Below are 13,671 nucleotides of genomic sequence, written 5' to 3' on the forward strand. Positions count from 1 at the left end.
GCATATTAAAGGAAATCTAAAAAAAAAAAAAAAAAAAAAAAGAGAAAAATAAAAAATTGTCAAATTAAGTAAAGAATTTATATATTCATTTAAAATTAATTATTTTATATATATTTTTATTTTCTACATTTATTAATAGAAACATATTGTATTCAAAATTGTATAGAATACAATATGAATCATAGTATTTTATCATTTGATTGTTGTTATTAAATTTTCTTGTATATTCCTGTAGTTCTCTATTTTCTAAATTGAAGTTTTGAAAAAATAAAATAAAAACAATTAATGAAAAAAAATAATTAGTATATATATTTTATATTAATTTATACTAATTATTTTTTTTTTTTTTTGTACTTTTATTTGATAAATTTGATATTAATATGTTGTCTACTGTTATTTCTTCTGATACTTTAATAATAATTTAAAAGAGAAAAGTAAATATATTGAAATTAAAAGGAGTTTTTTTTATTTTATTTAAATAAATTATATTACCTGTTTTACCATCGCTTAATTTTAAATATAAATCATAAGGAAAAATATGATAAAAATGTTCATAAATAAATATATTATACCCTTTTAAATCTGATTGAATTTCAAATAGTTTCTTATTTTCTAAATTTTTTTTATTTTTCATTATATTATTTATTACAACTGAATTTAAAAAGTCAAAATACTCAGAAGAATATGAAAATGTGTTAAAAGATTTTTCCTAAAAAAAATATATATAATATACATGTATATTTAAAATAATTTGAATTTTCTTTTTATTAATTTTTACTAAATTAGTTTTTGTTATAAAAGGTTCTTCTATCAAATGAGAGTAAGTTGAGTTAATGTGAATTATAGAATCATGATCAAGAAATATTTTCGTTACAAATAATATTAAAAAAATAAAAAAAACAAATATAATTTTTATCTTTAACATTTCTATTTTTTTTATATATTTTTTATCTTCTATATCACTTTCTTCTTTTTCTAAATCTTCACATACCTATTAATATATATAAATATATATATGTATATATATATATATATATATATATTTTGTTCTTATTTTATAATAAAGTATAAATATTTTATTATATTTTTTTTTTTTAACTATTTTATTTTTTTTATCGTTAAGGAAGAAAATATATCCTTTTATCTTGTCCCAAAGGGTACTTTTTCTCATTTTGAAATCTTTAAAATATATTTAAAAAAAAAAAAAAATTAACAAATAAAATAAATAAATGAATAAATAATAAATTAAAATAAAAATTATTTAAATATGTCTATCGTAATATTTCTATTACTGAAAATATTATGATGCTTATGTATCATTAGAAATGTAGTAGCTGTAGATATAATGATAATCATTGGTATAAAAAAGAAATTATATATTAATATAAAAAAGAAATTATAAATAAATTCATTTTTATATTTTGAATTATCTGAAAAAGTATATATTGAATTAAAATAGTTATAAAATTTTTCATCACCTAAAAAAAATTACATAAGAAAAAAAAGAATAAAATGAAATAAAGCAGAAACATATAAAAAAAAAAAATACATATAAGAAAAATTCATTTTTTACTTGAAAAGTAATTTATAAATATTAAAATTAAAAAACTACATAGAAATACTAAAAGTATATAATTATATTTTATCGTTTGTATAACTATTTTGGTTGGAAAAGTGAATATTTTACAAAATTTTGATGAGCTTTCAAATATATTTACAACTATATATAGAAAGTAAATATACATTAACAACTCTAAAATTTTCTCATGAACAGAATCATTTATAATTGAATCTAAGTAGATAAGAAAAATTTAATATTATTCTTTTAATTTTATCTTAATAATGAATTTTTTTTTTTTTTTTTTTTATTGTACTGATTAATTGTTCATATAGAATATTTAAGTTAATAACAGTCACTATACATGCATGAAATAGATTATTTTTTCTCCTATTACTAATAAAAAAAAAATACATATATATATATATTTTTAATAATAATAAAATAAGTAAAATAATTTTTTTTTTAAAATTATTTAACTCTTCTTTTCTCCATTCTTTAAATATGATTATAAATGTAAATAAATTAAATAAAACATAAAAAATCCATTCATTCCAGATATAGTAATGGGTAATACTTATTCTTGTTTGTTCTTTTAAAATATTAGAATTAAATAATTTATTAAATATTATTACATAATCTTGAAAAAGAAAATAAGAAAAATAATTTGTTTTTATAATTATATATATGTATTTTAATAAAATGGAAATCTTAAAAAATTTTTTTTTTTTTTTTTTTTTCTAAACCTATATAAGTGTTAACATTTTTATTATAAAACGATAATACAAATTTGAATTGATCCCCATTATATTTCAAATAATTTTTTTTTTCATAATTACATATGTTATTTATATTTGATAAATTATTATGAATTGTTTCTATTTCAGTAGTACTTATATAATTCCGTTGTAAAAAATAAGAAAATGTTTGATTAAAACAACTAATAGAATAATCGTTATTATAACCATAATAAATACTTATTATCTTTATATATAAAAATAAATGGATACATAGTAAAATGAAATGTATTATAAAAGAATAATCATATTTTCCTTTTTTTTTTAATATTTTATTTCTTATTTTTTCAATTTCTAGAATTTCATTATTATTTATCATTTTAGAAAAAAAGAAGAAAAAGTTAAACTATATTTAATATATATATATATATATGTATACTTTTATATATATTAAGTTTTATTAAATATTTCTTAAAAAAAATATCTTCACGTAATTATATATATATATATAACCAAAATAAATTTAAATAAAAAAAAAATTAAAAAACATTTTTTTCAAATATAGAATAGTTATGATGTTTATTAAATCTAAAAAAAATACTAATGAAATTACAAATAATTTTTAAAATTAAAATGTTATAAATTATATAAGAATCATAGTATTAGTTATTTTATTCTTATAATGTCAAAAATGTTCTCCTATTTATTATGCACATATTTGCATATGGAGAAACAGAAAAAGAAAAAATCTATAAAAAAAATAAAATGAATTAAAAATTAAGCATTTTAAAAAATTACTCTAATAACATATGAACTTTAAATTTTTTGTAAATTATTTTATTAGATATGCAAGGCAAAGGTAAAAAAAATAATAATTTATTATCTGAAAAAAAAAAAAAAAAAAAATATATATATGTATATATATGTATATGTATATATATATATATATATGTAATAAAAAATTTTACAAATATTTTTATAGACAATATAACTGTATTCTACTATTACATAATTAATAAAACGTATTTATTTTGTATATATTTAACATTTATCATATTTAAAAATATAAAGATTTCATAGATAAATATATTAATAAATATTAACAAAAAAAAAAAAAAAAAAATTATATATATTTTTTAGAATATTTAAAAAGTTTTTTTTTTTTTTTTTTTTTTTTTTTTTTTTTTATATTAATACTTTTTTTGGTAGATGGATTAAATTTAAAAATTGGGCAATAATAGACAAAATCATTATTATCATATTCATCATTATTTTTAAATAACTCAAAAAATGAATTTAAATTGTTATTTTCCAATTGAATTAATTCATTAGTAATATTATTATTCTTTTCATCATAATTATTTCCATTAACTTTTTCTAAATTTTCATTTTTTTTCTTTTTTATTTTAATCAATATATATGGTGAATTGTAATAAAAATTTTCTTGTTTTATTTTAAATTCTTCATAATTACTAGTAAAATTCATATTATTTTCATCATTTATATTTTTATTTATTATATCTTCATTATACTCATATATAGAGTTATTATCATTTTCTATATTATTTTCTTCTATTTTATTTGAATATTTAAAGTATATATAATTCTTTTTATGAATTCTACTATGATATATATTATTAGGTAATTTCACGAATTTACTTTTATATATTTTTATAGGTTCTAACCATATACCATCATCATTTCTATATAAAAGAAAAAAATACCATAATGAAAAAAAAAAAAAAAAAAAAAAATTACATTAACTATAAAGTTAGAAGAATATTAAGAGAAATTTTTTTTTTTTTTTTTTGATATGGTGCATTATAAAAAAGATATACATTTTTATTTTAAATATTTTTTTTCTTTTTTATTTTATTACGTATTAATTTCTTCAGAATATTTAAAACAAATATTTAAGTTTTCTATTTTTGTATTCATATTAATTGCACAAGTAAAAAAAAGTGAATAAAAAAATAGTAAAGGATTTCTGAATTTGGAAATATTATATAAATTATTGCCACCTCTTTGTTCTTTGTTAATAATTTCTTTAAAATATTTTAATTTTGATTCAATATTTGTTAAAAAATTTGTAAAATTTTTTTCTTTTTCACCAAAAATATTCCATTTTTTAGGTGTCTAAAAAAAAAAAAAAAAAAAAAAAATTATTTTTATGTAAATAGAAAATATATTCATATTTAAAAATATTATTAAAAAAAAAATGTTGTCAAATATTATATTTGCCTTCAATTTTAAATAAATATTTTTCATATTAAAATAATAATTATCTATTGATTTGTTTAATTTCAAGATTTTCAGGAAATATTCAATTTCCTTTTTTATTTTAGATATATAATACAACAAAGTATTATATTCTTCAGTTAAATATATCACTGTAAAAAAAAGAAGAAAAATAATATTGATATATAAACTGTTTAAAAAGATAAAATATAATAGAAATGAAATATAGATTACAAACTAAAAATATTTATTTATATAGTTTTAAAATTTTTATATAATAATATTTTGTTTAAAAAATAAAAAATTTTATTTAATTACATTTGATAGTTGCATTAATAGATGGTTTTATATAAGTGTAAGTAGAGAAAATATCAAAATATGATAACACTAATTTAAAAATTTCTATTTTTTCAAATTTGTTAATAAAGAAAGAACTAGAAATAAAAATTTTTTTTAGTGATTTAATTTGATAGTCAATCTCACATATATGATAAGTTATATTTTGTTGTGAAAATTCTTGAATTAAATGAAAATTCTTTTGAATATAATCAGTTAATTCATCTATATCATTAAGATTAATAGGTATTTTTAAGATACTATTTATATTTGACAAAGCATTTTTATTCATATGATTAGAGAAAAAATTGTGTAAAACAGAATATATCATATTTTTTATTAATAGAAACTTTTTTGAAAATAAAAATTCTAAAAATAATTTAAAATAATTATAAAAAAATTCCTTATACTTTTCTTCTTCTTTTACTTTTATCGAGTCAACTACATTGCAAAAAATATCAATTAAAAAGGTCATTTCATTAATTAAATCTAAATCTAATTGAAAATTTTCTAAATTTATCTTCTCATTTATTATAGTAAAAAATAAAATTACATAAAATATGTATTTTGAGTTAATATTGTTATCATTTACATTTTTGTAATTTAATGATTTAATGATATAATATAAGTAATTAAAATAATTGATTAAATATGAGCTGAAATCAAAATTAATTAAGATAGAATTTTTTACTATAGAAAATGTAACTGTGTTAATATCGTAATAAAATATTATGAAAATTTTGTTCAAATTATTATTTATTAAAATTTCTAATTTATAACTGTCTTCTTTATGTGTAATATCTACTACAATAATATCTGTCAATTTTATTTCAAAATCATTTTTCAAATCTAGAAAAGACACATTATTACTATTTAAAAGAATTTTTAATAATATGAAACTATATTTATTTTTTTCTACAATAATAATAATTTTTTTTTTTTCATTAAAAACTTTATTAAAATAATTATTATTATTTATTTCATCAAATAAAATGTTTTTTTTTTCTTCTATATTTTTACTCAAATCTTCTATATTGTCGTTTGTTTTATTTAAGTTTTTTGTTTCGCTTAAAAAAATAGTACTATTAATATTTTTATTTATAAAATTATAAAAGTTACAATAAATTATTTTCTTATTAACATAAAGATTTGATAATTTTATAAATATGTAATTATTAATAGAAATATCTAAATCATTTTTTTTTATAATTTTATCAATTAGTAATCTGTAATAATACAAGGAAGAATTGTTTAATTCTTTTAAGGGAAAATCATTTATATTATTACAAGTACGATCATTATTTTTTATATATTTATCCCATTCATTTTTATTATCATTTATACTTTTCAATAACCTTTTAAAAATTTTTTTTTTTGAGTTTCTTAATTCAATTAATTCTTCTGAATAATAAGTTATAGATAATTTATTGATTTTTTGACTTTCTTTTTCTAATTTATATATATCATCTTCACTGTAATTGGAGCAATAGTGAGATTCTTCACTACTTTCTGATGATTTTTCGTAAAGCAAATTTTTTAATTTCTCTCTTTTTTTATAAAGTAATTTAAAGGGTTCATCAAAATTAATTATTAATTCCTTTAAATTATTTTCATCTTTTGTTAGTTTTATTTTTTCTTTATCTTCTTTTCGATATTCTTGTACTCTTTCTTCCTCTAATTTTTTTTCTTCTTGTTTTTTTAGTCCATCTTCAACTAAATCATAATCATTATCATAAATATTATTGCCATCAAAAGAACTTTCATATATTTCACTATAATAATCTTCAATAACATTATAATAATTATTTTTTCCAATCATATTGTTACATTTTGCTTTCCCAATATATATGTTTTCTTCATCATTAAGAGGATTATGTTCATTTTGCTTTTTTTCTAAAATTTCTAATGATTTTCTAATTTTATTACTCCTTTCATTTATGAAAATGTCTTCTATTTCTTTTTCTTCATTTTCATTTTTTCTTTTTTTATTTTTAATTATTTTTTGCTTATATTTATTTTCAATTTCTTGAAGTATTTTTTTTTCATTTTTATTATTATAATTTCTAAAAAATAAAAATATGTCTTTTAGTTTTACATATTTATATAAATAAATATCTAAAAAAAGACTAAGTAAAAAATTAACAGTTAAAATATTTTTATTATCCACATATGACAATATATAAAAATAAAAAAAGTTTAAAATGTCTTTTTCTGAATCTTTCTTTTTTACATCAAATTGTTGATAAAACATTTTAACAATATTTAAAAAATATAAATTTGAGATATTATATTTTTTTTTCCATGTTTTTATAATTTGTATTAACAAATAGAATACATAGATTATAATGAAATTATTTTTTATATTTTTTTCCTCTTTAGTTTTTATATCAATATTATTTAAAATTACTCTATATTTTTCTTTTTCCTTTCTAAATTCTTCTATCATTTCTTTTTCATTAATTTTTTTATTTAAAAAATTTATTGATATATTGATAATCTAAAAGAAAAAAAGAAAAAAATAAATAAAAAAAAGTAAATATATACAGATATATTTATTCCTTTAAAAAATATTATTTTTCTTTTTACTTTTTTTTCATATGTTTCTTTTTCAACTGTTGGAAAATTACTAGTTAAATTTATATTTTTCATTTTATTATAATAATATAATAATAAATTAAGAATATTCTTTTTTTTGTAATCACAATAAATAACATGATAACTATGATAGATTTTTTCTAAATCGATTTCTTCAAAATTTTCTAAAAAAATATAAATAGTATTAATAATTTTTTTATTTAAAATTTTATATATATTTTCATCTACCCCCTTGAAAATCAAAAAAAAATTATCGTTTTTGTAACATTCTATGTCATTTAAGAATTTTCTAATTTTTCCATCTTTATTATTATAACTTTTTTCTTCCTCTTCTTCTTTTTCTTTCTCTTTTTCTTTTTCTTTCTCTTTTTCTTTTTCTTTCTCTTCTTCTTTTTCTCTCTCTTCTTCTTTTTCTTTCTTTTCTTCTTTTTCTTCTTTTTCCTCATATTCAGGATTTATATTTTCTCCAGAATGAAAAGAAGATATATTATAAAAATACTGATATTTTATATAACAATATTTTTTTTTTTCTCTTTGTAATTTTCTCAAAATGTATTTTTTTAATTGATAAAAAGAATCAACACATATTATTATTTTCTCTTTTATGTTATCTAATAAATGGCAGTTAAACATTATCATATCATCATTACACAACTTCATTTCTCCATATTTGTTTAGAAAAGGATTATCAATAAAATTTTTAAAATTTAATAAATATTTTGTATTTATATTTTTTTCTTCTTTTTTTTCTTCTTTTTCTTCTTTTTCTTTTTCTCCTTTTTCTTTTTCTTCTTCTTCTCCTTTTTCTTCTTCTTCTTTTTCTTCTCCTTTTTCTTCTTCTCCTTCTTTTCCATTCATGTATTCCGAAATGTCACATAAATTTAAATATTTCTTTCTTTCATTAATTAATAATTTTAGAAATTTTGTTTTTTCTTTATAATTGAAAGAAGAACAATAATTAAATAAAATAGATTTATAAATAAGAAATGTTTTTTTATTTTTTATATTTTTTTTGATATCCTTGTAAAATGATATTAATTCTTCCTATATAATTAGAAAAAAAAAAAAAAAAAAAAAACTTATATTACGAAGTATTCCATTTTAATACATATATATATATATATATATATATATATATATATATATATATATATATATATATATAATGATAAAATCAATATTATAAAGTAAGAAGAAATATAATTTTTTCTCAATTCTATTTATATATATTTAAATATAATACTATTATAATTATAGTAATTTTTTTAATCTTTAATTTATATAAATCTTTTTTTTTTTTTTTTTTTTTTAAATTACTAATATTGTAAGAGAATCAGGAGAAATAGCATTACTTTGTATAGTATTTATTTCATCATTTAAAGAAGATATTTCTTTTTCTAAATGAAGTATTTTTTGATATTCATTATTTAAAGAGTCTTTTTTTTTTACATATTCATTAATTGAAACAATAAAAGAATGAAGAATAAAAATGAATTTATACTTTAGAAATTTGTCTACATTAGAAATATTTTCATATTTTAAAATAATGTTTTTGCTAATATTATTTTCATCTATATTTTTAATTCTCTTTATAAAGTAAATATAATTAAATGTATTTTTTATAAAATTTTGATCATTTTTTTTATTAATATATAAATATAAAATTTTCAAAAGTCCTAAATAATTAGTTTCATTATTTTCTTTAAAATATTCAAAATCTTTTTTTGTAATTCTTTTTAAATTATCTCTTGTTTTTAAAATATCTTTCTTATATTTTATTAATTGTTCATTTATAGAGTTTTGAACTTTATTAATTTCTCTTTTAATTTTTTTTATATGTATTTTAATTTCTTTTATTCTATTAACTACATTTGAATCAAACAAATTATTTATTATTCTTTTATATTCTTCTTTTTTATATAATAATTCATCCAAATGTTCTTTTTTAAATTTATAATACATTTCGTATGTGCTTTTAATTAAGTCTGAAATGGAGTTATTATAAATTATATTTTCTATTTTAATATTTTTTTTTTTATTTTTTATTATATTATTTAAATTATTAATGACTTTTGAAAAATAAAAGGAAGTTTTCATATCAACATCATTAAAGAAAATGTTTTCTTTACACTCTGGTGGTAACATAAATGAATATGTTATCGTATTTCTAACATAATTAAAAATCGGTAATGACAAATTTAATAAGAATATATTATTATCTTGAAGATTATATAAATTTAAATAAGCAAAATAACAACTTTTAAATAAATTTTTATATTTATGGTAGTAATTATCACATAAAGAGTATAAATCATCGGTATAAAATAAGAAATGATTTTTGTCTAATAATAAAGGAATTATATAATTATCAAAATTACCCTCAATATTAATTTCTCGATGTTTAATAATATTTATAATCTCCAAATAAAATTCATTTAAAAAATCCTCATATAAAATATCTAAATTACCATTATAAATAACGTTATCAAATAAATTTAAATATTCATCATTTTCTATAATTTTAGAAAAAAAAATATTCTTATTATCATAATTTTTATGATTATTATTTTTATAATTATTATTACTTTTATCTATATTCTTATTTTCTTCATTATTGTAACTATTTTCGTTATTATTAAAATTTTCATTATTTTTATTTAATAAATGAATTGTTTTTTTATAAGTATCTTTGATCTGTTTTTTAATACATTCTAAGTCTTCTTGTAAAAAGACGCAATTATAACTTTTATATTGACAATAAATAGTAATTAGTTTTGATAATAAATCCTTTTGATGATTAATGAAAATGATATTAGTTCTGTTTATAATAAGATAATTATTAATTGTTAATATTAAATTTATTACATCTTTATAAAATATTTCTAAATTGCTATGTTCAAAAAAGGTTCTTAAATAAGATATATTTAATTTACCAGATGATTCATTATATAAATTACTTTTATTTTCAATTATAATATCCATGTTTGAATTTAAAAATAAGTCGTCATTTTTATAAATCATATATTTATTAAAGAATTTATCAAAATTATTTTTAATAATTTCCATACAACTTATTCTATCCTTATAAGAAATAATATGCTGACAAAAAATTCTATAAAAATCATTTTGAAATAATATTAAAATATCATTAATGCTATTACTACATTCTTTATCATATAGTAATAAATAATTTATTATGTTATTAATTTTATTTGTGTAAAAATAAAATTTATTTTTTTCTTTTATCTTTATTATTCCTTCGAATATATCTAAAATACAATTAATAAAATTATTGCATTCATTAATTATTTCATCACAAAAATTCTGTAAAAGAATCAACAAATAAAGATTGTATATTTATGTTGTAATATATATAATATATTTATACATTTATTAAATTTATATAAATAATTTAAAATAAATATTCTAATATATTTTTTTTTTTTTTTTGGTTACATATTTTTGAAATAAGGATTCTATAATATTAGAATAAAGATATTTTATATCTTTTATTGTTAAGATAGAAAGATTAAAAATAAAAAAATTTTTATACAATTTAGAAAAACTATTATTATTATTATTTTCTGTGATTGTAATATTTTCATTATTTAATGAACAAATTATTTTCTTGTTGGATAATATTATTTTTTTATTAGATTCAATATCAAAAAAATCCTATAAAAAAAAAAAAAAAAAAAAAATATACACACATATATATATATATATATATATATATATATATATATAATTTATGTTAGGTAGAAAGATTTATATATTTTTTTTTTTATTAATTTTTTTTTTCTCTTAATTACATTATATTTTATTAAATTATATAAAAATTCCATAGTATTTAATGAATTTTCATTTTTTAGGCAATTTATATCATCTATAAAAATTGTCAATTCGTCTGATATACAATTATTAGAAAAATCAAATTTTTTTTTTAATTTTTGAATTATCTGATTGTAATTAAATGAATAATTAAAACAAAACATAAAATTATAAATACTATTTTTCTTTTTTTTATATGAATTTAAATAACTGTAGGTGCATAATGATTTTGCAGAATTTGAACAACCCATTATTATAAAAGGCATATTTAAATTACAAGACATTTTCAAAAAATTTTTTATAGATAATAAATGTATATCTTCAAAAATGAAATAATTATTATTAGCTATTAATAGATTATTTATTAATTTTTTTTTATCAATCATTATACACTCATTTTTATATATTTTTTCTTGTTTTAAAATTTTATTAGTCTCAATATTATAATAAATATGCACAAAGGAGGTATTTCGTGGAATAATTGATATATTATTAATATATTTAAAAATATAATTTTCAAAATCATTTCTTAATTTGTTACTCATAAAAGAAGTAAATGAATATATAAAACTAATAGTTATGATATTATTTAAATGGTTATCAATTATTTTTTTATCAAATCCTTTTTTCTCTTTTAATAAAATTAAAAAGTACTCAATAAATTTAACAAAATTCAATATTAAAGTATTTATATGAATTTTTATAGGTATATTATTATCTTGATAAAATTCAATAATATCTTCACTGAAGAGTTTAGATTCTTCTTCTTTTTCTTCTTCTTTTTCTTCTTCTTCTTCATTCTTATTATCTTTACTTTCTTCATTTTCATCTATATTTCTAAAACCTTCTTCTTCATATATACTTTGTCTTTTATATTCATAATTTCTTTTATTTTCATATTTTTTATCACTATTTTTTTTTTCTTCATTTTGTTCTCTATAATTATCATTTGATTTTTTTTCGTTTTTAAAATCATCAACAACAAGTATACTTTTCTTTTCCTTATTAATATTATTGAAGTAGTCACCTTTATTTGAATCACCTTCTTCTATATTATCTTCTCTCTTAATTTCTTCTTTTTCGTAAAAGTTTTTTTTATTTTTAATGGTTCGAATGGTTTTATTTTGTTTTCTAAAAAAATTTAGCGTTTCAATTATAAGGTCTTCAAATAATTTTATAATTTTTTTTTTTACAAATTTATATATTTTTATTTGATCAACTAAATATATAATAAAAGATATATAAGGAATTGTATGACTTATATTTATGTAGTGGAATTTATCAATAATATAAGGAGAAATTTTATTTAAGTTATCTGGTTTAAAAATAAAACAGTTATAATTAAAACCATTATCTTTCCTATTTATTTCACTAAATAAATTATTTTTTAAAATATAATTACACATCTTTTCTATTAAATCTGTTTCTCTTACATTTATAAATTTTAATAATAAATTTTTATTTTTGTATATATAATTTTCTTCATTTTTATTTAAATTTAATTTTATATATTTTAAATCATTAATATAATTTTTTTTTGTCTTACTGTCATATAATTTAGCTTTTTTTTTTTCTTTTTCTACTTTCATATTTTTTTTATTTATCATATCATTTTGTAAATTTTTCTCATTTGTATTTTCCATTATGAAACTATCTTTTGTTTCAATTTCTTCATTTTGCTCTTGTTCTAAAGTAAAATAATTTTTTTCGTTAAATACAAATTTTAAAACATCTTTTTTCATACAATAATTTAAATTAATTCTTTCAATAAAACATAAATCAAAAGAAGAAAATTCAGTTTTTTCTAAATTTTTTAAAATATTATATAAAAGGAAAATAATAGTATTAATTCCAGAATAATTCTTTCCTATTATTAATATATTTTTGATTTTTTTTTCTTCATTATCATTATAAGTATTTCCATTTTTGTTCTTAAAATTTAATATTTTATATATTTCAATAGCTTTATTTACTTGATATTTTAGAAAATTCAATTTTGTTTCTTTTGTCAAATGAGTTACAATTTTATTAACATTACTTTTGAAATTTTTTTCATCTTTTAATTTTAGTGAATTATTATCAATTTCAGAATAGTGTTCTTTTTCTTTTTCTTTTTTGTCTAAAAATTTCTTCAACTTTATTTGAGAATCTTTTGACAAATTAAATAATAAACAAATGTTGTTAATTAATTCTACCAATTTATTAATATCTACGAAGTTTGATACATATTTTATTATTTTTTTTGAAATGTTAAGCTCTTCTTCATTTTTATTTTTTTTTAAAGTTGATTTTATAATATTAATAAACTTTTTTTCATTTATGCATCCTTTTAATATGTTCTAAAAAAAAAAAAAAAAAAAAAAATAGAAATTTTTT

The 13,671-nt window shown here is 15.0% G+C and overlaps 2 protein-coding genes across 2 annotated transcripts in view; both read right to left on the bottom strand.

Annotated features, from left to right (window-relative positions):
- The window catches only part of PGAL8A_00484700 (conserved Plasmodium protein, unknown function), a gene marked incomplete at both ends in the record, with an annotated part of 6,593 nt that extends 3,919 nt beyond the window's left edge, over window positions 1-2,674 (bottom strand). The window contains 10 exons of the mRNA XM_028673637.1: window positions 128-246; window positions 355-408; window positions 493-709; window positions 779-991; window positions 1,100-1,179; window positions 1,293-1,478; window positions 1,574-1,792; window positions 1,875-1,948; window positions 2,039-2,198; window positions 2,305-2,674. Coding sequence (XP_028530070.1) covers window positions 128-246; window positions 355-408; window positions 493-709; window positions 779-991; window positions 1,100-1,179; window positions 1,293-1,478; window positions 1,574-1,792; window positions 1,875-1,948; window positions 2,039-2,198; window positions 2,305-2,674 — 1,692 coding nt within the window. The remainder of the gene's footprint in view (window positions 1-127; window positions 247-354; window positions 409-492; window positions 710-778; window positions 992-1,099; window positions 1,180-1,292; window positions 1,479-1,573; window positions 1,793-1,874; window positions 1,949-2,038; window positions 2,199-2,304) is intronic.
- Window positions 2,675-3,089: 415 nt separating this feature from the next.
- The window catches only part of PGAL8A_00484800 (conserved Plasmodium protein, unknown function), a gene marked incomplete at both ends in the record, with an annotated part of 17,332 nt that continues 6,750 nt past the window's right edge, over window positions 3,090-13,671 (bottom strand). Inside the window, 9 exons of the mRNA XM_028673638.1 lie at window positions 3,090-3,178; window positions 3,493-3,998; window positions 4,175-4,431; window positions 4,537-4,685; window positions 4,852-7,366; window positions 7,456-8,508; window positions 8,782-10,788; window positions 10,921-11,139; window positions 11,277-13,634. Coding sequence (XP_028530071.1) covers window positions 3,090-3,178; window positions 3,493-3,998; window positions 4,175-4,431; window positions 4,537-4,685; window positions 4,852-7,366; window positions 7,456-8,508; window positions 8,782-10,788; window positions 10,921-11,139; window positions 11,277-13,634 — 9,153 coding nt within the window. The remainder of the gene's footprint in view (window positions 3,179-3,492; window positions 3,999-4,174; window positions 4,432-4,536; window positions 4,686-4,851; window positions 7,367-7,455; window positions 8,509-8,781; window positions 10,789-10,920; window positions 11,140-11,276; window positions 13,635-13,671) is intronic.

Source organism: Plasmodium gallinaceum, assembly GCF_900005855.1.
Source record: "Plasmodium gallinaceum strain 8A genome assembly, contig: PGAL8A_v1_141, whole genome shotgun sequence".
Lineage (NCBI taxonomy): Eukaryota > Apicomplexa > Aconoidasida > Haemosporida > Plasmodiidae > Plasmodium > Plasmodium gallinaceum.